Genomic DNA, 27,975 nt, shown 5'->3' with positions numbered 1-27,975 from the left:
ATACATATATATATATATATACATATATATATATATACATATATATATACATATATATATATATATATATATATATATATATATATATATATATATATATATATATATATTTGAATGTTACGACAAAATACAGATACAAAATACACTTGCAAAAACATAAAAGAATGAGGGGAGAACCAGAAATAAAATTAGTAGTAAAATACATTAACAAAACTACTAACACAACAATTATACTGTATAATGTATAAAGCTCAATTGTTTCATAATGCAAAAGCTATAAAATACAGTAACCATGTAAAATCCAAACATTTTCTTTAAATCAACAACAAGAAGTCATTATTTTCTACTAAAATTGTTCCTTTTCTATTGTTCTTTGTTTCTGTTCAACAGAATCATTGTACTTGAAGCACTAAATTGAATACATTGGTATATTAAAAAAATAAGTTTTTTCATAAATACAGTGCATATAAACATGATATCAAAAATATATATTCCATTACCATTATAAATATTTTCTTGTAATAATTCAATAAAAACATTAACATAACATTGCTGCATAGTTTTTTATACACAACACACAAAACAACATTACATAAACAGCAATATTTGTCCTCATTGAAATAAGGACAGAATAACTCCTGCTACAATCGAGGGTACAGAACCTAAACCTTATCTAGTTTAACTAGTTCCTATTAAAACAAACAGAAAATATTGGATTACGCAATATGTGAGCAATTATATTGCACAAAAATGGAAACCTTATCACACTGCAGGAATCTCGCTAACTAAATGCCATAATTTGTGCACTAAGAACACTGCAAAAATTATCAAGGCTCTAGAAGTAAGGTATTAGGAAACTAATAACTGAAAATCCCAAAAGATGACCCTACCAATCAGTCTTACAAAAGTCTTGCTGAAAAACAGGCTACTTGTGATGACAGTCCTGGTGGCAAAGTATACTTTCCTATAGATGGGATCTAAGAAACAAAACTAAAAAAGTTTTTATCTTTAAAATCACCAAAATATGATGATACAATTAACTTTATTGCATTTTCATTTTAAATGTTGATTATTGTCAAGGTCCTCAGACCAACTTTATCCCATTGCATTGAAGAATACAGATTACTAACTTACTCCAAATTTACTGTAACCATAACTTAGCTGTAAAAATAGTTTATAAATCAACTGAGCTTTACATCTCGGACATCAAACAGGTTTGTTGACAAGTCATAATGCTAAAAAAAAAATTTATCTGATGAATTTCAGCATCATAAAACTGACTGGATAGAATGAATTTCAGAATCATAAAACTGACTGGATAGAATGAATGTGTCAAGGACTTGGACAAATATCCTTCAAGTCACATGCATCCTAGATTTGTCCTTCCATCACATGAAATTTGAGTTTAATTTATTCAAAATCTATCCAATTGCTCATGTTGTATAAACACTACTTGAAAACACAATACAGTTTCCTAAATCCCCTAACAAGACTTATAACAATTCTGGTCGTTTTATAAATCAATTGGGAGGAAAAATAATATATGAAAAGAAAACTAATCCCAATTAAATAAAGAGAGTATTTTGAAATCAATGAGTTTATGAGCTCCAGAAAAAGAGAATAAATGTTTGGAGATATTAAAATCATTTATAACCATTTTTCAGCCCTCTAAATAACTTATGTATGGTAATACATTTATTCTTTGAAAAACCATCTCTAAAAACTCAAAAGACAAATTATAAATCAAACTTAACCTCTACATGTGAATTAGCACCAAGTGAAACATATCAATATACTTCTTTACTGATTTATACTTCAAAACTTGATCACTAAATATGCAGTATATCAATTTAGGGTACAGTTACAAAAAAATTACTTAAAATTCCAAAATAATAAATATCCACAATTAAGAAAAGTCAATTATTTACAGAAACATTTGGATGTTTAACAGTAAATATTTGCAATGTGTTTAAAAAGAAAACCAAATCACATTTATAATTCACTGGGTTTGTAAATATAATTTTCTTAAAAAGAGTACTTGAAATTAGAGTAAGAAAATGTTAAAAGTTGAACAGGTATGAGGAAAAAACCCACAGGTAACATAAAGTGGAATACAGTACTACTAAGAACCTTTGTGAGGACAAAATGCCCCTTTACGTCTGCCATACAAAATAATTTTTAAAAGGAACTGTGTTTCACTTGATAAAATTTTAGGAAGCCAATGAGAAGGGCCACCAAATAATTTTATATAATTTACACTGTAACTTGAGAATAAATACTTTTAAGTACAAATATGAAAGCTTTAATGGCTCGAAAATGGGAGTTTTATTCTTATTGGTATTTTATCATGCCTTTGTTAGTTCTTCCATGAAATCTTAACAAAAAATATACTAAAGTAAAAAATATTCTAAAGATCTCATATACAGTAGTTTAAAAATACAGATATTCTGAAGATTTTTTTATAGCTTGTTTAGAAACACTAAAATTATATTTTAAAAAGCAAAGTAAAGAAGGGCAAAGATAAAATAGGGGTGGGGGGTGTTTCATAGTATAGCATCTGAGTTTACTGTAAAAATATTTTTTTTTACACATTCCTTTACAGTATCAGTTATGTTGATACTGTATACATAGCACTCACAATGAGAGTATTGTAATGTGTAAATATCACAGTTCATAGTCTGTTACTGTCTAAAACTGATAATATTAAGTAAGCAGTGATGTCCTTCAAATAAATCTTTCATAAATCTTACATACAAAACTGTAATTATCACAAAACTTGTTACATAACACAAAAAAATCCCATTACAAGATAAATCAAGAGATGACCGCTTATATACACTTATTGCTATTCAAATCCCTTGCTTAACCCTTTTACCACCATTTGCTATTTGGAACTTTCCAACACTTAACCCAATGGCGTTTTTCTTTTTCACGCACATTTTGCAATATTTTTTTTTTAAGATTGCGCTGACGCCTTAATTTTTGTCACAGAGAGGTCAGATTGGTCTCATTATTTTGGAAAATGCCTAAGTTTCTCATGAGGTTATCAAAAAAAAAAAAAAAAAAGAAGAAGAAGAAGAGTTTTTTGCATGGACGTTCCAGTACGTCCATGGGGGTTAAGGGATGAGTTTTTTATGAAACATACCAGTACGTCCATTGGGGGTAGAAGGGTTAAATGGCTCTAATAAAATCAAAGCTACAAAAAAACTACTACATACCTATTTTCAGTGCATAGATAAATTCTATAGAATTAAAGTCTATACACATGTACATAATCCCACTTACCAGAATGACAAAAAGTCAGTTATCAATGGGATCTTTCATTGACAAAACATTTAACAGTTCTCTTTCAAACATGCAGAAATACAGGTAAAAGGACAAAATCTATGGGTACAGTATAGGCAAACCTTACAGGAAGAATTTCATGCTATAGATGTAAATAAATAAATGTATTTTCTCACAAAAATATTAGCTTATTAAATGTATCTAAAATGCATAACAAATGTATTCAAATTAATGTAAAAATGGTATAAAAAATCAAACTCACAGAGGAGAATGAGGGCTCCCCCTTAGTATACAGTAAGAATGTTTCATTCGTCTATGCTAAACCAAATAAGTATCAACATAACTTTAAAAATGTACCGAGGTGAGCAAGCTACACAACTGAACCCAATAAGATGCCCTGAATCGTTCCAATTCCCAATACATAGTTATTGGATAAACTGAACAACAGAGTTTCACGAAACTTCATAGACCTTTCTTCAAACTCATGCTACTTATTGTTGTTAAAAAACTAGAGTTAATCGTGTGTCAAAGTTATGAAATAAAATGATTTAGTATGTTCTTCAATAGAATTTGTGCCAAACTATTGAAAAAAATTTACACAAACGTCTTGGACGAATGTGCAGTATCATTTCAACTTTATAAATCTTTCTCCCACAACAAATGAATCACAGAGCAGATGTATACAACATAACTTTTTCTAAATAATACAATCATTTATTTATCTGATAGTCATGATTTAACTCTTCAGCCAATGTACCTCCAAACAAAACATAAGTTCTTATTACTAAAGTTTCCTACTCACCCATTAAAATCAGCTATACTCTACATTACTTCCATAACTTTTGATTCCCTTTCCTATTCTACTTGAAAAGATAGAAACAGGCACCAAAGAAGCACAAATGGCAGGAAACAATGTAGTATGAGAAAGAAAATTATCAAAGGCTAATGTGAAGTAAATATAAACAAATAAAAGAAAATCTATTAAGGCATGGAACTTATTGAACCATCTCTTTAACACCTAAGTGATAGTCAATTGATATGGAGCCTACAGTTCTACAAAATGTGTAAGAAAACATTTAATATTTGGGGCTACAAACAAACAATTGAAATTTTAGCATGTCACCTTGCTGAATTAGTTTTAGAACATGGAAAAAGCTCAATAAAAATTTGTATAGCTGACCGAGAAATTTGTGAAAATACGTATCAAGTCATAAATAAATAATATAAAGACATTATCATGGCCTACAATGACACTACAGAATTCCCTTGCCATACATATTAAAATAAAAATAAATAAAACATATAAATAACATAAAAAACAAAATTGTCTAAATCAATTATCAATTTACATTTCATAAATGCTTAAAATAAGAAAAGAAATTTAACACACCATGAGATAAAGACGTCAATATGAATTTCAGCTCTAATGCATCCAAAACCGAAAGAAAATTTCATGTCCGTTAATCATTCTTTGGGAAAAACAACAAAGTACTTCAAAGATCACCATTAAACAGAAATCACAATTTACACAAATATGTAAAATCCTGTAACAAACAACAACTAAATCACTTTGTTGCCTTTTCAAACCCAAAAGAGACAGACATAAAAGCAAATACTGAAACTACAATGTTAAGTACCCGGAGAAATACACTTTCCATTTAAAAAATATATACATCCATACATTCCTACTCAAATCCTCTAGCAGAACTATATATATAACTCATGTACTTAATTTACTTTACAACTTGGACTGCAATAAACAGTATCTTGCTAAATGAAATATAAATTACTTTCCTAACAGCAATTATATGTAAAGTATTACAATTCTTAAAATAAAAAAATATTTCAAAGTAGAGATTGGGAAGTAGGTTTTCTATGTCGCAGCTATATAGTATTTCAGCACATGAGTGATAGCAATTAAATAGTTTTATAAAGTACTCACTTACCTCTCCCTAACATACTTGCATCATTAGCTTACAGCTGCATTGCCAGCTTTAGCTTCACTTAGTATCTTTCTAGCTCCTCTTTCAAGTAGAGTTTCAGCTAATGTCACTCCAAGGGAGTATGCCTGGCTCATGGAAAACTGACAATCCCGGAGAGGAACTAACCCACAAAAGTTCTCTGGAGGAGTTTTTGGTCGCTTTGCTCTAGGCTCTGAGGGGTCCTCATCAAGATTGCTTTCCCTAGTATTCATAGACATCGTCTCAACAAGTTCTTCTTTCCCATCTAAACTCCAAACACCACCTTTAAGATGAAGCTCGCCCTTGTCAGTTATCTGAAACATAAACTTCATGCTAATAGACAAACAGCCTGTTGAATTGCACATTCGTTTACCTCTAGACTTGGGGTTCTTCATACTCTCTCTTATAATTTCAGTTCGTTTGAAAATAAGCATCTACAACAAAACAACTAAAACAGTAATATTTTTAATCTCTTATTTCAGTCGGAGAGATCTTAGCTCTTAGTTCACTTGCTTATTCCTATATGAAAATCACAATGCCAGCCCAAAAAAGCCTTAGACAAATACTTCATTAAAAAATCTTTAACTTGGTAAAAAACTAATAAATTTTAGTCGTTTAAAAAATCTATTACTGTACTTTCATAGCCCATCTTGTACCCCTAGTGAAATTCCCGATACATTAGATCCTACAACTCAAAAAAACAAATTAGGATTATAAAGCAGATTAGTGCATGCACGTTTGGTCCTTTTAGATCCCTCCATGTATGTTGAGGGGAAAAAGCCTTGGGCTAGTACAAAGAAAAAAAATATAATAAAAAGAAATTAAATTCTTCACCCTAATTGCTGTAGCACAAACTGAATAACCACGAAGTAGGTCATTGAGCTCCTGACACTGACTGGATTAAAAAGACCCTCAAGAGGCAAAAAGGAACCCAAGTCTCTCAAGGGAAAAGGTTACGATCAGGATTGAAACCTTGTTTTAAAACAGTAGTAACATGTGTCAATGAATGACACAATAAAGTGGTTTTGAAAGGAAAAACCTATTCTTGGGGAGGTCCAAAAGGACTTACCTGTTAAGGCTAAAACAGGGATTCCACAATACATGATATACCATACAAATATTGTCTTCCCTGCACTACGGCCATGGTCAATGTGTAAAGCACAGAATTATTACATGTATGGGAGGCTCACTAGTTTAGACTCTATTGAACTCATCATAACACAAGTTCTGAATTTGTATGCTAAACGGTGACTCGTCAACCACCAAGAATCACTACTAAAGCTGAAGATAATGCTTATCAGGGAATTCAACCAAGGATTATGTCTCAGCTAAGTCCCACTTCCCTTCACTAATCTGGGAAGGTGGAACGATGTTGAGGAATAAACAGCACCTCCTGAAAAATAGGGTTTTCCTTTGTCAAAATTCAATTTTGAAATTTGAAGCCACGTGGTCTCTAAAAGACTACTATTAAGAGCATAAAAGGTCAAGTTATGCATCAGAAGGGTAGAGTTACCTATAACCAAGCAAATGACCTAATATTACTTATTTATGTGATAGAAAAAGACTAACTCAAGTTAACCCACACACCGCATGAGAGGAAATCCCTGGCAAAGGAGTTAGAGGACCATAGGTGCCCAATTGGTCCTCTAACTCCTTTGCCAGGGATTTCCTCTCATGCGGTGTGTGGGTTGACTTGAGTTAGTCTTTTTCTATCACATAAATAAGTAATATTAGGTCATTTGCTTGGTTATAGGTAACCCTACCCTTCTGATGCATAACTTGACCTTTTATGCTCTTAATAGTAGTTGAGGATCACTCTCTTTTACCCGATTTACTCCGTAGATGCCACAATGAATCAGAGCACAACATACACTTGTTGAACCACTTAAACTTGTTTCAGACAGTATCTTGAAAACACCTTAAGCCAAGACCAGTCTGTAAAGGTCTGGATATCTGGAAATTCCATACAGTTTTAGCAAAGATTGGTACCAAGAGCAAATTTTTCTCACTTATTAGGACATAAGGATAGAAAGTGAATTAGTCTTTTTGATAAGGGAAGTCAAGAAAACAAGGATAACCCCTGTAGAAAGAAACTTATTGGTCTGGATATTTTAAAAAAAAGATTACCATCACATGAAATGGACCTATGTAAATTGATTGCAGGTAGACATGAGAACAGGTTAAAATAAATAGGCTGTAAAGCCGAGATATAGTGCCACCTCTGAAGAAGGCTTTCATTCTTAGACAATAAGAGAAGACGGCCATGAGTGAAGGTGATGAACTTCTGTTCTCTTAGGAATGCTGCAAGTATACCGAATGTTGCTCCCAAAGTTAATGCTATTAAAAATAGACATCTGAAGTAGCTCTTTCAGAATAATAAGGGAGTTATCTGATTTGGCCTAAAGTTCAAGCACTCTATAAAGTGACCAAAGCAAAGAACTTCATTAAGAAGGCCATAGCAAAGAGGACAGAGTAATTTTATGAAATGTGTCCAAATCTAATCCATGTCAAATCCTCACCTGAGAAGTTATGTCAAGGAAGGTTTCTACACCAAAATTATTTACTGCTGAATTTCCCCTTCCTCTGAGATGTACCAGAGAGGAAGCCTAAAATTCTGGATTAATCTTGCGCAAGGTTCTATAACTGACAGACATTGTCTAGAGGAAGAACTTTTATAGCCCATCAAATTTATTATGTTGGTAGCTGAGGTTCTGGGTAAGGAAAGAGGAATCAAAGATATTCCAACTCCCTATTCTATGCTACAGCTGTGCTGACTGAAGTGTGCGCGACTACAGTTTCAGACACTGAAAGGGCGGAAACCAATTGTATCTCTAAAGGTCATGAAGATAACCTCTCTCTCTCTCTCTCTCTCCCCAATTTGACTGGAAGACATATCGGCCCCCACACACCACCATCCCTAACTCACAAAAATTGTAAGGTTGCAGACATTATTGAAAACCATTGGGTTGCTTCCACTATGCAACCAACAGAAGTAAACAAACTGAACTGAATTATTCTTATTTTCATTTCTTTGTAGGTTAAATGTTCCTACAATGTTGAGCAAGTAAATTGAAAGATTAGGCCGCCAAGATTTTGTGAATAGTTTGCACAAACTATGTAATATAGAATGAAGATGTAATATGCAATTTGCCAACATAGCTGTGTTAGTGCAGGTAGAGAGGAATTGAATTCCTTTTGAAATTCAAGCAAATCTAAATACTTCCTGAAAAAATTTCCAAACTTCATTTAATGATAACCCAAACACGTAGACAATTTGAGGCTAACATACCTTTGTATGGACAGCTACAGGTGCTGAACATCCTCCCTCTAAAGTGCGCATAAAGCCTCTTTCAGCTACTGTTCTGAGTGTGGTATTCTGATGGCTAAGAGGTGAAAGTAATTCTACAGTATCTGCATCACCTTCTCGACATTCAACAGCTAAGGCACCTTGACCAACAGCATACATGCATACGTCATCCTCCAAATACTAGAAATAAAAATGGAAATGTACATCACAATTATGCTATTATTATCCAATCTCTCAAAACTTTGTTTTTTAATAACTAATAGACTTTTTCAGCTTAAATGAAATCCAGACTACAGTACTGCCATTTCCATGTTATATGGAACAATAACAATGAAAACATTGGAAAAAAAATACACCAGTTACTAAAATTTGAAAGCTTACATAAAAAAGAAAGAATATGAGAATATATTTGGAATACAGTTTGTTCAAAATATCAAGGAGAATATATCTACACTATACTGAACTACAACACACTATCGTTGGCCATTTACATTTGTGTGGATTAGGTAACAAGACCTAGCAGCAAATGTTAAAATTCTGCAAATGTATGCCATTCTCCCTAACCCTTTCAATCTTAGCAAAAAAACTATAAGTATTTAGAAGAGGAATTAACACTTTCATCATATAGCTGGATAAATTACCATTTCACTAATATTTTTTCTTTAATTTTCAATTGCATCCTAAGCCACTGGAGACAGTAAATATTCCTAAATGTAGAATATGTCCATTGGCAATCTAAGGGTTTGATAGCCCTACCCAATTCCCTATTTCTTTATAAATTACAACAAAACAACACTTTTCAGTATCTTAAACTTGACACAAAAGACATAAACGCGATAGTACAAATGGTTAAATAATCAAATAACAGCAAATACAAAGAAACACCTAAACTGAAAAGACAAAGAGCCCCCATAACACAAGGGCTTGAAAACCAGGATTTAAATACGTCTGTATAATCTATTATTTCCATCCTTCCCCTCAAATAATAAGATATTTACTCAGAAATGACATCTTCATGACCTCATAAATTTAAAATCTCTACGATATCCTCCTATTAAACTAGAGTAATTGTAATTCATATGCCAATCACCTCAGATCATACCAAAAAGAATGCCATTAGACAGGAAACCAGTTTATAATTTGAATGTTGGTGTGGAATAAGAATTTAGAAATAAAATATTACCTTTGAATCATAAGCTTAATAGCACAATTGTCCGCTGGGCACCATGCCCAAAACATTACATGAAACAAACAAATTTTCACTTTTAACAAAAAAGGACTAACTACAAAGGTAAGCACCTAATATGGTGAACCGCTTATGCCACCCTCAAAAGTCGCCTACCTTTCCTCATTTTCTCAAATGCAAATAAACCCAACTCCTGCTAAGGTACATGTGTTATTGGATGAGTACTCTTGGATGTTGGAAACTGTGCAAAGTGAGAATTAAATACATAAAAAAATATCTCAGATTATTCAATAAACTTATTAGTCACAACAACAAATAAGTAGCTAATTATAAAAAATAAAAAAATGTCCCAGCTAAAACTATAGGACTTAAACTTCAACCTGAAAAGTTCATTTTTTACAGAGACTCCCGCAAGTAAAGGGCATGAAAAACATACCTGTTTGCTAATCGCATCTTCCATCATCATCCTCGGACTTTTTCATAAAAAACCATAGTGAACACTCCCCTAATGTCGTGTGCCCTTACTTTTATTGGAGATAGATCACTTCATCTCCCACATTGCAGCACTCCTCAGGTTGAATAGGTCCACAGAAATCCTAAGTTACAACTTCAGATGCATAAATATCCAAGACAATTGACCTAAGTACTGGAATTTTTAAGACTAAGAAATGAATCAATGATTTAACAGAACTATATTCCTCCGGCTACTTTAATGCTCTAAATTACATTACAGGATACTCCATCTACCATCGATCATTCAAGTAAAAAATATAAAAGATAGTCTTTTATGAACATGTACAGACCTCAGATATTCTTTCCTTCCATCCCATCCTTACAACTCCAGCAACAGCAAGGACAAGGGCAGCATAGTCATCTGCTTCATCTAGTTTCCTGAAACGTGTATTAAGGTTACCCCTAACACTCTGGAATGATAGGCTGGGATACTTGCGTTTCAACTGGGCTCCCCGACGCAATGAACTTGTTCCTGTAAATATTAATTAATTTATGAAATCTCAACTTTAGCTAAAGTGATGGACATATGGAAAGCAAGCCAACTTTAAAACACAGCAGCAATATAGCTTAAAATTTAAAAAATCTAACTACTCTGCATTATCACTTTTCATATTGTTCTTTTAAAAAACTTCAATAACAGCTCTAAGGTAACTAAGATATTAAGTTATACATTACAACAAAACTTATTAAAGTTTTCATATAAAAATGTTCACACTTATAAATTTACCATAGAAATACTTCAGAATGATATGGCAACTACAAGTGTTATATTTTCACTCAGTTTAATTGAAAGTATCAGATTAACCATAACTTGATAGTATTGATATAAATATCAGCTGCTGTATTGGTTCTATACTGATGTCTATTGACACAAACAGAAACATTTGTATGGCTTTAAGTACTGCATTTAATACTAAAACAGTTGAATGAAGGTCATTATGAATTAATAGGTTTTCTGAATAAGCTGCAATTCATAAAAATACAGATTTACTTTTTGAACTATCTGCATTTATAAAAAATGGTTTACTTCTAACATGAACAAGATCAAGTTAAGGGCTTAATATAAATCAAGGAAAAGCTAGTTCTTAAAAATTCTGGAGACAGCATTAGTCACTTTCAGATTGCAGAAATGTTAACTTCATAGAACTGATCTCGTAGGTCACATAATTCTATGGAAAAAAATATGTCAGAAAACTAAAAAAAAAATTTAAAAGGTCACAACTAGGAATGGCAGAAGCCTTACTCTCATCTCTTGACATTAAAACTCTAAAAGTATATCAGGATAGCTAATGTACCACCTACATTTTCTGTTCAGAATAAATATACATTAGTAAACAGTACCAACCAACATCAAGAAATGGTGGAAAAGAATATATGAGATTACATGTATGCCAACATATCAACGACAATTGTTATTACAGTACATAACAATATATTCCCAGCAAACAGTGCAATGTTTTTGACAGTTGAACCTGATGGAACTTTATAAATTCAAACCTGTTGTAACAATGCTTTTCCGTTTAACAGGTTGAAATGAGTCATTTCAATTTATTTATGACTTACCTATCTAACATTGTTACCAATCTAAATATATTTTGTATTTTATTTGCTATTCCTCTTTTACAGTTCATTTGTTGGGCTGTTCTCCCTATTGGAGCCCTTTGGCTTGTACCATACTGCTTTTCTAATTAGGGTTGTAGCTTGGAAAAAAAATAATATGTAACCTTTGGTGGCAAACTATATGGTATAACAGGTGATTGAAGGGCAGTAAAAAAAAAAATGAAAATTGCCAACATTAAGTGGAAAGAGAATGCTACGCTTCTAGAAAATAAGATGTCCCCCCAAAGCAATAGCTTTGTTTTTGCATAATGATGTAAATTACAGCAGAGATGAGTCGTCAGAATAGGAATTCAACAGTTGGATTGTTATAAAACATACTAATAATGAGAAAGCTGTAGAGAAACTTGGAAAAGACAAAAATTTCAAACAATGATATTGCTTGGACATAAGATGAGATTGATTGATATAAAGTTTTCAGGCATCCTGACATCTGAGGTCATTGACGCCGCACATAAGATGAGAAGTAAGCTACATTGTTAGTAGGTATGGAAGTACTGTAACAAAATAAAGGTCGGTAGAATGACCCAGAATATCAGGAATTTTGGGAAGACAATACAAAACATAGTAGGGGGTAGAGTGAACTCATTTCAAGTCAAATTCATGAAGGAAAATTTGACATTGATACACTGGGTATTACAACTGACCCAAAGAATATAGATTAACAAAGGATAGCCAAAGTTAAACTCAGATTATCACATCCATCAAACATTTTCTTTTAATCATATATACACCACTCTAATGCAGGACCATAGCCATCCTAGCCATCCTAGAGTGTTATTTCTAAGACTAAAAGTCTTTCTAGAGAATAATTTCCACCTTACAAACATTTGACGTTACACTAAGAAAAAACATAACTGTGTGTAAATAAGATTGTCACTCACCAATAACAGAGTTTTTTGGGAGTGTAGCAAGTTTGCAGTCAGAGTATTTGGGGTGCATAATAACAGCATCTCTAGGATCTTCCCGTTCGGTAACAGCCCCTATCACCATACCCTCTGGCAAAGTTGTTGGAAGGTCCTAAACAAAATATAAATTTAGTGATGATTAATACGACTAAAAAATATATACAGTACAGTAATTAAGTTTAAATGTTTTATAAAAACATCAATATAATTATCATCGTTATCAAAATTCATACATCAAATATTCCATTTAAGAGTTAAAAATTAAATAAATTTCTATAATATCCATACAGCACTTTCATATATAAGAAAGGCATACTGGGAGCCCAAGAATGTGGCTACTAAACTTTGAAAGGAGAAACGAACAGTATGTGGTATTAACTGGTCTATCACTGGTAAATTACACACTATGTACTGTACTTGACTGTAATAATGTATCAAGTAAAGCTACCTTCAGTAATTTTATGTTACTTAGAACACACAAAAGAGAGAAATTGTACCTTCAAGGAATGAACAACAATGTCAACTTGATTGTTTTCTAGGGCTACTTCCAGCTCTTTGGTGAAGAGAGATTTGCTCCCGATCTTGGAGAGTGCAACATCTAATATCTTGTCTCCTTTGGTTTTCATCGTGACTGTAAGACAAAAATATTTCATTTAACAAGATAAACAATTTATGAGATATTAAAGATTAAAAATTGGATTTTCACCTACATAGCATTATTTACAATATTTTACACTACCTGCTTAGCATTTGCTATTAAAATTAAACCTGAAACTGCATAACCTGTATCTATGATTTGTTGCTGACCTGAAACTTCCAACTAAAACCATGTTTTCTAGGATGGATATATTTGGCTAGCCCTATCAGAGAAAAGGAAATGCATTTAATGAGCAGCCTTATGTGAGTAACTCACAAATCTTAACTTTTAACTTTGATTAAGCCTATTAAATTGTGGGGAGTAGAATGGGATCTAACAATTACACTATTAAAATAAGATTGTTTTATCAAGAATTTGTGGTTGTTTAAAAAACTTAACTAGTATTCATTGAGCTGGTTCACAAATTGAAGGGTAAGTATTCCTCTCATTAGGGATAACTGAAAAATCAAACAATGTATTAAAATTAAATGCCTATAATCTATACCTCTGTTACCTCAACTTGGTACAAATGTATGGTTGTTAAAAGGACTTGGTCCTTCTCTCTAGCACCAAAAATTAGAAAAACACCATGGCAGTGATGTAAAATGATAAAGTCTGAACACTTCAAGTCAATGTCATTCATAATAACAATGCTGATAGGGATAGCCAAAGACAGAAAATTAGTTTATATAAAAGGTACCAATACACATCATAATGAATAGTATCTTAAACGATTGCCAAACTTCAGAGCCACAAAAGCAGGTGTGTTAGGCACTTTCTACAATCTATCTGCCTAGGCCAAGACAAAAAGATCAACAGTTCCACATGCACCTAACCCATCAACAAAGCTGAAAACAAAACTATAGAAAACCAAGTTTCCCTTCAAAAGTTGTACTACTTTAAGACACTTGGGAAAGGATAAATCAAGTGAAGAGGCTACACCCTCCTACCATGGGCTTTAAATCAAAGTAAATGAGATTAGATAACACAAGATGAAGTAATTTCCTCAAAAAGGCAAATATGGGAAATCTAAATTGACTGGATTAAGCACATTCAATAGTGTTAGCTTTCAATACCACGAACAAAGCATGACACCTCCCTATAATAGGGGCTTGAAATTTACCATGCTTCTATGCAAGCCCAGCTCCAAAGCTTTCTAGGATCACTGGCATTAGGAGGTGCCATGTAAGCTATGATTTAGCTTGAGGCACCGAGCATGACTATTGGACCCTAGCAAGGTGCCACTTCTCATTGAAGCAGTGCTATAAGAGTGAGTTAAGATTACATTAAAAGGTGTTAAATTAAGATTCAAGCCTAACACACTAGTCATTCGAGAACGCAAGTATAGCTTCACAGTCAGTAGCAAGCAATCAACTACAATATTATTAGCAGCTTTGGGACGTGTTACACTTGCTGGGTAGATGCTTTGTGTGCAAATAGTGCACAAGGGTATCAAACTAGAATTTGGCTACAAAGAGGTCTGTGAGATGTAGCTCCAAGAGGTATGAAAAGTTCCTGAATTAGGTCTGGAGTAGTCTCACAAACTAGAGGTGAGACAGAGCTTTTGTGCCTGACAGACAATCTGTTTCTGAATGTAGGTTCTAAAACTATTAGGAGGTTTTAAAGAGAGCCAAAGGAGAGGGAGCTCTTTTGTGGCAAGCATTCAATAACTAGGTAAAATCATAAGCATTAGTGAGGTCCCTTGTCTGGTAATATCTCTGCTCTAGAGTACAGGGCCAAGTCGACATTTGAACTAAAATCGTTAATGGATGCACTAAAAGAGGGAAGAGGCTATACTGTACCTCTAATGACTCCAAGAATACTTTTTTGGCAAAGAATCAAGACTTATCTAAAAGAAAAATAGCATCAAAAAAGCTTTTTCATATATACCTCAACTTAAAAGAATTGGTAAATACCACATAATCATGACGTGTGTAACATTTATGATTTGTTTACAGCCTCATTTAGAACCAAAGTTAAAACATTTTTGCTAAGGCAATCACTAGGAGAATTAAAACAATTCCTATGGTGAGCATTGAAATACATAATAAAGCACGAAAAAAAATACTTTCTATAAATTTTCACATTACCCTAATAGTAAGAGCCAATAAAAAATAGCTTCATCTGTTTGTGGATTGCAATACTATAGATGGAACACCAATAAAAGTTGTAATGCTTTCAGATAGAGCAGACACAAACAAACTTAAAAGAAGAAAAATGAATTCCCTGGAACAGTGAAAGAACAAAGAAGGGGATAGCTAGGCACTGGCACAGAATACGAACTCCATGGCATAGGCAAGGAGGAAGAGGTCCTTTCCAGTGAGGTTAGTAAGATGTAGAGTTGAGTAACAGTAAGTGCATTTATGCAATGGATTATAGAAGAATCAGGCATACCTTGAAACTATTAAGAAAATCAGAATGGCTAAAATATGCTACTGCAATTCTCCTGGGGAAGAGATATAGGAACTAAGGCTCAAGTACAAAATTCGCATTTCTTAAGTTCTTACAGCAGAGCTTGCACTTCAAAACATAGCTTATGAATATTAGGATGCTTCAATGAAATGTAGGATGGTATATCCTGATGCAATCTACAAGATAGCTGCACAGTTTACTCCAAAAGAAGAATGATATAGCAATAAGATAAGCTCCAAATTCTTATAAAGAGCATGAACAAAATCCAATAAGTACTAAACAACGATAATAACTACAGTAGTTCCTATGTTTCTTAGAATTATCAGTCTGAGCACTAATGCATTACAATTTTATAAGCAGCAGCTTGTCCCTTTTAAGATTTCATACTAAAAATGTTATTTTTATTAATAAAATAAATTTTTGAATATACTTACCCGATAATCATGTAGCTGTCAACTCCGTTGCCCGACAGAATTCTATGGAGGGATACGCCAGCTATCACAATACTAGAAGGGGGTGTACTTACCAGCGCCACCTGTGGCCAGGTACTCAATCATTTGTTGTTGACACCTCCTCAATTATTCCTCGGTCCACTGGTTCTCTCTGGGGAGGAAAGGGAGGGTCGATTAAATCATGATTATCGGGTAAGTATATTCAAAAATTTATTTTATTAATAAAAATAACATTTTTCAATATTAAACTTACCCGATAATCATGTAGCTGATTCACACCCAGGGAGGTGGGTGAAAACCAGTGTACATGATTAAAGGATAGCTAAGTATCCCATATTTCATATAACAGTTATCTCAAATAACAATGAAATAATAAGTACCTGGTAAGGAAGTCGAATAGAACCGTTACTCTGCCTTTTATTTAAAGTTCGTCTTCCTTACTGAGCGCAGCGTTCCTCTTGGAGGCTGAATCAACCCAAAGGTGCCAAAGTACAAGGGGTTGCAACCCTACTAAAGGACCTCTACCAAACCTTTAACCCAGGCGCTTCTCAAGAATGAATAGACCACCCGCCAAATCCAAGGATGCGGAAGGCTTCTTAGCCTACCGTAACAACCATAAAAACAACAATAAAAGTATTCAAGAGAAAGGTTAAAAAGGTTATGGGATTAAGGGAATGTAGTGGCTGAGCCCTCACCTACTACTGCACTCGCTGCTACGAATGGTCCCAGGGTGTAGCAGTTCTCGTAAAGAGACTGGACATCTTTCAGATAAAATGATGCAAACACTGACTTGCTCCTCCAATAGGTTGCATCCATAATGCTCTGCAGAGAACGGTTTTTATTAAAGGCCAACGAAGTAGCTACAGCTCTTACTTCGTGGGTCCTTACCTTCAGCAATGCAAGGTCTTCCTCCTTTAAGTGAGAATGTGCTTCTCTGATCAGAAGCCTTATATAGTACGAAAGCCCATTCTTGGACATGGGTCTCGAGGGTTTCTTGATGGCACACCATAAGGCTTCTGACTGTCCTCGAATAGGTTTAGACCTCTTCAGATAATATTTGAGAGCTCTGATAGGGCAAAGAACTCTCTCTAGTTCGTTACCTACCATGTTGGAGAGGCTAGGTATTTCGAACGATCTAGGCCAAGGACGTGAAGGAAGCTCGTTCTTTGCTAGGAATCCAAGCTGAAAAGAACATGTTGCAGATTCGGTTGTGAAACCAATGTTCTTGCTGAAGGCATGAACCTCACTGACTCTCTTAGCTGTTGCAAGGCAAACGAGAAAAGCAGTCTTGAGGGTAAGATCCTTGAAGGAAGCTGACTGGAGAGGTTCGAACCTAGATGTCATAAGGAACCTTAAGACTACGTCTAGATTCCAGCCTGGAGTGGAAAGACGACGTTCTTTAGACGTCTCAAAAGACTTGAGAATGTCTTGAAGGTCCTTGTTGGAAGACAGGTCCAAACCCCTGTGGCGGAGAACTGAGGCCAACATGCTCCTATATCCTTTAATCGTAGGTGTTGAAAGGGATCTCTCATTCCTAAGATGAAGAAGGAAGTCAGCTATTTGGATCACAGAGGTATTGGTAGAGGATATTGAATTGGCTCTACACCAGCTTCGGAAGACCTCCCACTTAGACTGGTAGACTCTACGAGTGGAAATTCTTCTAGCTCTGGCAATCGCACTGGCTGCCTCCTTCGAAAAGCCTCTAGCTCTAGCGAATCTTTCGACAGTCTGAAGGCAGTCAGTCGAAGAGCGTGGAGGTTTGGGTGCAACCTGTCTACGTGTGGTTGACGTAGAAGGTCCACTCTTAGAGGTAGAGTCCTGGGGAAGTCGACTAGCCATTGAAGTACCTCTGTGTACCATTCTCTTGCAGGCCAAAGGGGAGCAACCAGCGTCAGCCGTGTCCCTTCGTGCGAGACGAATTTCTGCAGAACTTTGTTTATTATCTTGAACGGAGGGAATGCGTACAGGTCGAGATGGGACCAGTTCAGAAGAAAAGCATCCACATGAACCGCTGCAGGGTCTGGAACAGGGGAACAATAAAGCGGAAGTCTCTTGGTGATGGAGGTGGCAAACAGATCTATGGTAGGTTGACCCCACAAGGTCCAAAGTCTGTTGCACACACTCTTGTGGAGGGTCCATTCCGTGGGAATGACCTGATTCCTTCTGCTGAGGCGATCCGCTGAAACATTCATATCGCCCTGGATGAACCTCGTGACCAGTGTGAGGTTTAGACCTCTTGACCAAATGAGGAGGTCCCTTGCGATCTCGTAAAGGCTCCTCGAATGGGTCCCTCCTTGCTTGGAGATGTAAGCCAAGGCTGTGGTGTTGTCTGAATTCACCTCCACCACTTTGCCTAGCAGGAGGGACTTGAAGTTCAACAGGGCAAGATGAACTGCTAACAGTTCCTTGCAGTTGATGTGGAGTAATCCTTGTTCCTTGTTCCATACTCCTGAGCATTCCCGTCCGTCCAAGGTCGCACCCCAGCCCGAGTCCGATGCATCCGAGAAGAGATGAAGATGGGGGGTCTGGATGGCCAATGATAGACCCTCCTTGAGAAGGAGATTGTGCTTCCACCACAGGAGAGTGGTCTTCATCTCTTGGTTGATAGGGATAGAGACTGCTTCTAGAGTCGAGCCCTTGTCCCAATGAGCCGCAAGATGGAATTGAAGAGGGCGGAGGTGGAGTCTCCCTAGCTCGACAAACAGGGCCAGTGATGAGAGGGTCCCTGTGAGACTCATCCACTGTCTCACTGAGCAATTGCTCCTCTTCAGCATGCTCATGATGCACTCTAGGGCTTGGTTTATCCTGGGGGCCGATGGAAAAGCCCGAAAATCCCGACTCTGAATCTCCATTCCCAGGTACACAATGGATTGGGAGGGAATGAGTTGAGATTTCTCTATATTGACTAATAGACCTAGGTCTCTGATTAGATCTAAAGTCCAAGAGAGGTTCTCCAGACAACGACGACTCGTGGAGGCTCTCAACAGCCAGTCGTCTAGGTAGAGGGAGGCTCTGATGTTCGATAAGTGCAGGAATTTCGCTACATTCCTCATCAGATGAGTAAAGACCATAGGAGCTGTGCTTAGGCCAAAACACAGGGCTTGGAACTGATAGACAACCTTTCCGAAAACGAATCTCAGGAAAGGTTGGGAGTCTGGATGAATGGGAACGTGAAAGTATGCATCTTTCAAGTCCAACGAGACCATCCAGTCCTCCTGTCTGACCGCTGCTAAGACCGACTTGGTCGTCTTCATTGTGAACGTCTGCTTGGTGACATACTCGTTGAGAGAGCTGACGTCCAGCACCGGTCTCCAACCTCCTGTCTTCTTGGCCACAAGAAAGAGACGGTTGTAGAAGCCCGGGGATTGATGGTCCCGGACTATAACCACTGCCTTCTTCTGCACAAGTAGCGACACCTCCTGTTGCAATGCTAGCCTCTTGTCCTCTTCTTTGTAGTTGGGAGAGAGGTTGATGGGCGATGTGGTCAGAGGCGGTTTGAGGCAGAATGGAATCCTGTAACCGTACCTCAGCCAACTGACAGACTGTGCGTCTGCACCTCTCTTCTCCCAGGCTCGCCAGAAGATCTTGAGTCTGGCTCCTACTGTTGTCTGGAGAATCTGAGAGTCAGTTCTTTCCCTTAGATGTCCTGGGTCCTTTCCTAGACTTGCTCCTGTGAGAGTCTGGACGGGAGCTTCCTCGGCTGGGGGCTCTACCACGAAAGGGCGGTATGAACCTCGTAGCCGGGGTATCAGCCACTGGGGAGCGATAAGTCTTGGGGACAGAGGTGGTAACCTTAGACTTACGAGCCGATGAGGCTACAAGATCGTGCGTGTCCTTCTGTATCAGGGCAGCCGACAAGTCCTTAACTAGCTCCTCGGGAAAGAGGAACTTTGAGAGTGGAGCAAAAAGGAGTTGTGACCGTTGGCACGGTGTAATGCTGGCGGAGAGGAAGGTACACAGTTGTTCCCTTTTCTTCAACACCCCTGATACAAATAACGACGCTAGCTCACCCGATCCATCTCTGATGGCCTTATCCATGCAGGACATAATTAGCATGGCAGAATCTTTGTCCGCAGGAGAGGTTTTCTTGCTGAGGGCTCCCAGGCACCAGTCGAGAAAGTTAAACATTTCAAAAGCTCTGAACAACCCTTTCAGAAGATGATCCAGGTCTGAGAAGGTCCAACAAACCTTCGAGCGTCTCATCGCAGTCCTCCGAGGCGAGTCCACCAGACTTGAGAAGTCAGCCTGGGCAGAGGCAGGTACTCCCAAGCCTGGTGCTTCCCCTGTGGCATACCAAACGCAACCTTTCGAAGCGAGCTTCGTTGGAGGGAACATGAAGGAAGTCTTGCCAAGGTGTTGTTTAGACTGAAGCCACTCCCCTAAGATCCTTAAAGCCCTCTTGGAGGATCTAGCTAGGACAAGCTTAGTATAGTTGGACTTAGCTTGTTGTACGCCCAGCGAAAACTCAGATGGAGGAGAGCGGGGAATAGCAGAGACGAAGTGGTCTGGGTAAATCTCCCTGAGTAGAGCCAAGACCTTTCGAAAATCAATAGACAATGGAGAAAGCTTAGACTCTTCCACGTCTGATGAGGGATCAAGGTGTGCCTCCTCATCATCCGACACTTCATCAGCAGAGGGTAGCGAAGCGATCGGACCAGAATGCTGAACCGCAGAGTCAGAACGGGTAGGAACAATAACAGAGGTTTCCTCATCCTGAGGGAAAACCTGAGGCTCAGACTGCATAGGCTGAACAACAGACGAAGCAGAAGGCAGGCGCATGGGTGAAGGAGGTTGACTCCTAGCAAGAGTTGAACCCAAGGATTGCACAAGCTGAGCGGAGGACGGAGGCGGAGTAGTCCGTTCCTGTTCCTGTGAGATGAGTGGAGCATGAAGAGGTTGAGGCTGCGCAGAACAAGGTAAAGTTCTCGCAAGCTGAGGCTCCTGAGGCGCAAGTCCAGGGTGTAGAGGAGCTTGCCTAGAGGAGGGTTGAGCTCGCTGCAGCGATGGTTGAGCAGACAGACTCACGGAGGGGAGAGGTTGTTGTACCCCAACCGAGAGTTGCACCACTGGTGGAGCAGCAAGGGGAGGCGGAGGAAGAGTGGAATAACTCTCCTGATCCCAAAGCAAGGGTTGCCTTAAAGAAGGCTGAGGCTGAACAACACTGGGAACAGCGAACTCCGAAAGTGGCTCAACATCGTACGCCTGGCAGATGGTGCTGCGACCAGGCGGAGCAGGTGCAGGCTGGGCGAGCACAGGCGGAGCGAGAACAGGTAGAGGGAGTGTAGGCGGAGGAGGAGGTGCAACACTCTCAGCCCGACACTCACGCATCAAGTCCGAAAGCTGAGCTTGCATGGACTGAAGCAGGGTCCACTTGGGGTCGGCAGAAACGATAACAGACTGAGGTAAAGTCACAGTCGGGCTCTGTTTAGGCAGAACCTTACTCCTCTTGGGCGGAGTACAGTCGACCGATGACTGAGGCGAGTCAGAGCTGAGCCAATGACTGCAACCTGGCTGAGCACTCGCTGACTGAACTCTACGTTTAAGCGGTCTCGAGACCTGAGACCAACGTTTCTTCCCTGCATGTTGATCAGCGGACGAGAAGACGGGCTCAATCGTCTGCAGGTGGGAGTGACGGTCTAAGGAAGACACGCCCGCAACCACCGAGGATAATTCTGTGCGCCTAACAAGGCCTGTCGAACCCTTAAGCCCTTCGACATTGCTTCTCCCCTGGGCATGGGAGCTTGCAAGAGGTCCCGGACTGGGAGGACGACTGGCTCGCACAGAAAAATCCTCACGCACCACACTGGCACCACTAGCACTCGTCACAGCACTGGCACTATTTCCACCCACTGCACTCTTGACCTTCAGTTCTTTAACCTCGGCCATCAGAGACTTATGGTCACTTACCACTGATTCTACTTTATCTCCTAAAGCCTGAATAGCACGCAAAACAATTGACATATCAGGCGGAGGGCACACAGTAGGTTCGGGGGTAGCCACTACAGGGGTAGGAAAAGGTAGGGGATCATGAGGTGAGGAAAACATAGAAGAGTGAGAAGAACTTCTCCTAACTCTACCTCTCTCTAACTTAGATGAATATTTTAAAAGACGGACAAATTCCAATTCCGAAAGTCCGGTGCACTCCTCACATCGATTTTCTAATAGACAGGGCCTGTCCCTACAGTCAGAACAAGCGGTGTGAGGATCTACCGAGGCCTTCGGAATACGCCTATTGCAAGACCTACATCGTCTATGGGAGGGGGCTTGCGAAACGTCAGACATCTTGTTTCAAAGAGTTAGCCAAAGGGTGATCCAAAAACAAGCAAAAATTCATTAACCGTTAACCAGTATTATATAAAAGCTATCTAGCTAATATAAAAAGGATTCCAGTAAAGCGACAGCCGTTAATCTAAGAGAATACTTCACCAAATATCCATGAATAAACTCGAAGACCATAAGCGTATCCCAGAACGTCTAGCCGGAAGCACGACAGAGGAATAATTGAGGAGGTGTCAACAACAAATGATTGAGTACCTGGCCACAGGTGGCGCTGGTAAGTACACCCCCTTCTAGTATTGTGATAGCTGGCGTATCCCTCCATAGAATTCTGTCGGGCAACGGAGTTGACAGCTACATGATTATCGGGTAAGTTTAATATTGAAAATTGACAATTTCAACACTGCAATCAAGATATGCATATTAATGAATCAAAACACTCACAAAGAACTGATTTATAAATCAATTTCACTTTAACAAACAATAAATTTACTTACCTATCTCAAATTTCAAGTTAGGATGTATTTTCTGGAGGGCATCTTTAACCATATTCGTCTGCTTCATTGCCAGCTATTTCACAAAAGAAAATTATAACTTATAATTTATTGATCATTACTTAGTTCTGAATTTCCTGAGAAAACTTTAAATGATAGTTACCGTAATTAAAACAAAATTATCTTCTCATCTACATGTCAAATTCATAAATATCAAAAAGAAAATTACTCATGTAAGTGTTAAAAGTAACATTCTGCACTGCATCTTGAGAAGAGAGAAGATTCAAGTACTGCATTGTATATGTTCATGGTTAAATTCTCTTTTACTATAGAAAATCTCTCAAAGTATCTATATTATATGATACTTATTCCCAAACTGTAAATATGGGCACACATCTATCAATTATACACTGTATAAAGAATGGTAGCTTTTAAAAACAAAGGATAAAACATAATCATTACTAATATAAAAGGAATAACAGCTTATAACAATGACTTATTTTTTCTACAGAAGCAGAGGGACTCTACTATCGTGAAAACACAGTTCAAATCAATTGATTTACAAATGTTGAAAGATTACATTGAAACCTAACCTACTCTGTCATAACACACCAGTGCGGGAGTTTCATTGTACCTTATGTGTATTTAAAGGAGCATACAGAAGCTCCAAACAACTTGTATTTTAATAGATCACACTAGCTATGATATGAATTCTTTTAACATATGCGTATACTGTACAGTACTGTATTCCTTAAATGTTTTAAGGCCAAGGCTGGTAGCAAGAAATAACGAACATACTGTACATACAGTATTTATAATTTTTAACTATAAAGGAGCAAACAATCAATCATGAAGTTATAATAATCTTATACACTAAATGAAAATAAGGACAAACTAGAAAATAAAAAAGCAATATGATTAATACATGATACTTGAATTTCTAGCAAAATTAAAATTATTAATAAGAAATGGAGGAGTGCAGGCTTTTTTGAGCTTTTTCTCTCTTGAGACTTATGGAAGCAGGAGCAAAATAACTTATGTTTCATTCAATTTAAATGTGAACACCATCTCATTATTCTTATCCATTGTTTAATTTAGGGGGACTGATGATTAATTACTGCGCATGCACTGTTTGCAATTACTTGTAACAGCTTTTATGTTTTATTGTCTGACTTAATCATTACCATACTTCTTGAACCACAGAAGAGCTGCCAAGTCTCTATGCACATGCTCCCAGATGATGTCATACTGTACAACATTCATTCCCCCCCCTCAAGTTCCTGCTTGACTACCTCCACAAAAGGACGTCTCCTAGATAGAAGTTGAAATCTACAGTACAGTATTTAAAAATTTACTATAACTTCATGTATTTCGGTAATTGATAATATTCAAAACACTCGGTTCACTATGAAGCCGTTGTTGACAATCTGAAAGCAAAAAATATCCCGAAATAGTGTCCCACATGGTTAGCGTGCACAGCACATTATGCACCAAACCGCTTTCCAAAACATAGTGCCAAAATTGTTCATTTGCAGGCAAAGCAAGCCATGAGGAATGTGATATAAATTATAAGAAATTATGAGAACTTCATGATAATTACTGTATTAAATTGTATATTTTATTCAGCCTCTACCCAGTCATGGCTTGTTATATGTAGTATAGGGGTGGACACAGCGACTCTCCAGTAAGTCAGGAGGACTCGGCCCTCTAGGTTAGATTGGGTTACAGTATATCCCATCTTTTCCATCAGTTTATTTTCCGCAACTCATTAACCCTCACTTCTCACAACCCAAGATTTACTTTCCAAACTCATTTGAGTGGGATTAATACATATCTAACAGTTTTGCAGGGTGTAAGACTTGCTTTTGGGGTTTAACCAGCAAAATAAATTTCATTGGGTTCCATATCGAACGGTAGGAATGTGAGAGGTTTGCCAAAATACGAAGGGTCAGAAATGGATCAACCACTACCACAGATAACCAGTTGGATGATAATATAACTACTATACTTTACTTACGAAATTTTGGAGTCCTTGTATTGCAACGGATAAGACTCCTCTCCCATGTGCATAGAAGACTACCTAACCTAACTTACATGCAGTTTCCTTACCAACAGGTAGGGGGACCTTCTACCACACTGACCCTCCTTAGTCTGTCGTATTCTTAGCGCTAGGGTTAAAAATAAGGGAGTTCTGATGCATGGCCATCGCCATACATACACACCATTTACATTTTACATAATATTGCTCTTTCAAATCGACTTCCATGAAAATTTTCCCAGAAATGCTCCTTAATTAGACTATAGAACTCAACATAAGCAATCCTTCTTTTATGGCATCTAACATTGACGATATATATCAGTTGTTGGGAAATTAAGAGGATATGTAAAGCTTTTGCATAACAATGGACAGGAACACACACATAGACCACACTCTAACCTATTTTACAAGCCATGTCCTTACCTACTTAGCTAACTAGGGAGACCTACTGCAGACCCCCTCAAACTGACATATTCATAGTAATAGGGTTAAAAATAGGGCATTTATGGGGCATGGCCATTATCATACACACACCCTGGATATGGTCTAATCTAACCTAAATTACTATGCCCCTTACTCAGTAGGGAGGGATGGGTTTTGCAATACACCCTCCCCTAAGGTTGACCACCCCACACCCCTAAGTAACTGCTGCTTTGTTCAATTACTTTACTTTTATATGCGATAACAAAGCATTTCCAAGGAATGTAAGTGAAAGTCTATTAGAAAGAACAAGATTGTGTATATAATAATGCATAGTCATGTTAAATCAAAAGAGAAATTGGAAATATATACCACACGTAATTGCCGAGAGATTAAAGTATACATTTATTTAACGAACTTTAAGAGGGCTACATCAATAGAACATTGCACACAATGTAATCATAAAAAATATCGTGGTCTCCACTAGGTTATTAGGGTATCTTAGGCGATTGCTTAACATATTGGCTACTAGCCTTACACCTGACCAACTTGGCTATTTTTCTTAAACTTACCTCACTGTCTCTAGAGCCAATCCTTAACACAGATTCAGAGCCGTTGTTTTGACCATTTTTGTTATCACTCATAATTAAAAGTTATAAGTATCGAAATACTTAAAACACACGAAATAAGTCAACAAGTGAACGGTGATACGTCGACGTAGTCGGTCACTCAGTGGTCACGACTCATATGTTTCTCAGATTCTCGTAACACCGGGTGAAGAAGAATTGACGCAATCACAGATCTGCAATATGTATAGATCACATATCATGTATACAACAAGTGGATTTTAGGTGCTCATTTTCAAATATCTAATAATTTGTAGTCATTTTTCAACGAAAATAGCATGGAAGATTTCAGTATTTTTATTTCAATAACAACCTTTCACAATAAGTGGTTGTAAGAGTAAATTTAAATAAGGTAATATTGCTTATAACATAGATTGATATTCAAAATATACATTCAAGTGTATAACTGGAAAAAATACATTTGTTTACGATATGAATTGTTTTCTTATTAATTTACTTCAAAATAAACCATCATACTCTTGTGTATTCATTGGAGAAGTTTCAATATTTCCTTAGGTCATGGCAACGTTTATCAGACTACTGTATATGCGCTACTTATCTTATGACTGTATATAATGGTTTACAGTCGTTTCGTACTAATGGAGTTTTGACCCAAGTTGTTTCGTACCAAAGCAATTTGTACCCAAGTAGTTTAGTACCACGTTACCGAGTCGTTTCGTACCACCACCCAAGTTGTTTCGTACCAAAGCAATTTGTACCCAAGTAGTTTAGTACCACGTTACCGAGTCGTTTCGTACCACCACCCAAGTTGATTCGTACAAACCTGTTGCACCAAATTGAACCAGAATACTCATTTAGTTCAATTTATGAATACTATGCTATAGCTACTTAGAGATACTGGTGGAACCACTTTTACGAAATGTGAAGTTGAACAGTGATGTGAATGCAACGACCACGTTATGATGCATTACTTCTATGACTTAGTGTAATTCTTACCTTGTTCAGTGTACTATACATACTACGATGTGTTTTTATTTTATTGTTATCAATATGTAAATTATAAAAGTTTTCTTTGTGCTTGTGGTGTATGTACGTAAAGTTTCTTTTAATTAGATTCCGAAATAAAAACATGGATGCAGAGGAAAAACCTTAAATTAAATGATAAAACAGAATGTATGTTTTTTGGCACAAAGATGGCTTTGAAGAATTAACAGTTAATTCAAAGTATAAAAATTGGTGACGCTGATGTTGGGATTGTGCCTGTTGTGAAAAATTTGGGTGTACTGATAGATTGTAATTTGTCAATGAGGGACCAAATAGTGAACACAGTGAAAGCGTGTAACTATCACCTGGGAAACATAGCATTTATTAGAAAATATTTAACAGAGGGCGGTACAAAAATTTTAGTGATGAGGCACGTAATATCCAGGCTTGATTATTGCAATTCTCTGTACTGTAAATTGCCCAATACACAACTAAGAAAGCTTCAAAATGTGCAAAACCGGGCGGCTAGACTGATAAAAGGCAATAAACTACGGGAGAAAACACGGTCCAGATATATGTAGACCTTGGGAGAGAAAAACTCCTGCATTGATAGATCTACATTGGTTACCTGTTAAGGCTAGAATTGAATTTAAGATTTGCTTATTGACTCACAAAGCACTTACAATTGATAAGCCTAAATATCTTTGTGATTGCTTGGTCTCCTACCCTCAAGCTACCAGCGCTGCTGTAAGAGTTAGACATGCCGATGACCCACATAGACTATTCGAAATCAGTGTGAATCATGCAATAGGAGGAAAAACGTTTAACTAAACGAGACTCTTCAACGACCTTCCACTTGATGTCAAGAATGGCAAAAATGTGGCAGCTTTCAAGAAAA

General features: G+C 37.1%; 1 protein-coding gene across 1 annotated transcript; it reads right to left on the bottom strand.

Moving 5' to 3' along the window:
* Positions 1–124: 124 nt before the first annotated feature.
* Positions 125–26,278, bottom strand: LOC137625827 (porphobilinogen deaminase-like). The gene is made up of 7 exons (XM_068356714.1): positions 26,079–26,278; positions 23,052–23,124; positions 13,275–13,408; positions 12,754–12,889; positions 10,543–10,724; positions 8,536–8,733; positions 125–5,560 (listed from the first exon to the last, which is right to left on the bottom strand). The coding sequence occupies exons 1-7, from the start codon at positions 26,148–26,150 to the stop codon at positions 5,255–5,257; spliced, it is 1,101 nt and encodes a 366-aa protein (XP_068212815.1). The 5' UTR covers positions 26,151–26,278; the 3' UTR covers positions 125–5,254.
* Between the last annotated feature and the right edge of the window lie 1,697 nt (positions 26,279–27,975).

The sequence above is a fragment of the Palaemon carinicauda genome, chromosome 33 (assembly GCF_036898095.1).
Source record: "Palaemon carinicauda isolate YSFRI2023 chromosome 33, ASM3689809v2, whole genome shotgun sequence".
NCBI lineage: Eukaryota > Metazoa > Arthropoda > Malacostraca > Decapoda > Palaemonidae > Palaemon > Palaemon carinicauda.
The sequence above is the reverse complement of the archived record's forward strand: the minus strand, read 5'-3'. Positions and strand labels throughout refer to the sequence as shown.

What these genes read in the sequence shown, in the direction of transcription:
- LOC137625827 (XM_068356714.1), bottom strand. Translation starts at nt 26,150, where the DNA reads ATGAGTGATAACAAAAATGGTCAAAACAACGGCTCTGAATCTGTGTTA. An exon ending in TTGGCTCTAGAGACAGTGAG is followed by an intron (nt 23,125 to 26,078) that starts GTAAGTTTAAGA and finishes TTTGTGAAATAG; the next exon opens with CTGGCAATGAAGCAGACGAA. An exon ending in TAACTTGAAATTTGAGATAG is followed by an intron (nt 13,409 to 23,051) that starts GTAAGTAAATTT and finishes TTTGTCTTACAG; the next exon opens with TCACGATGAAAACCAAAGGA.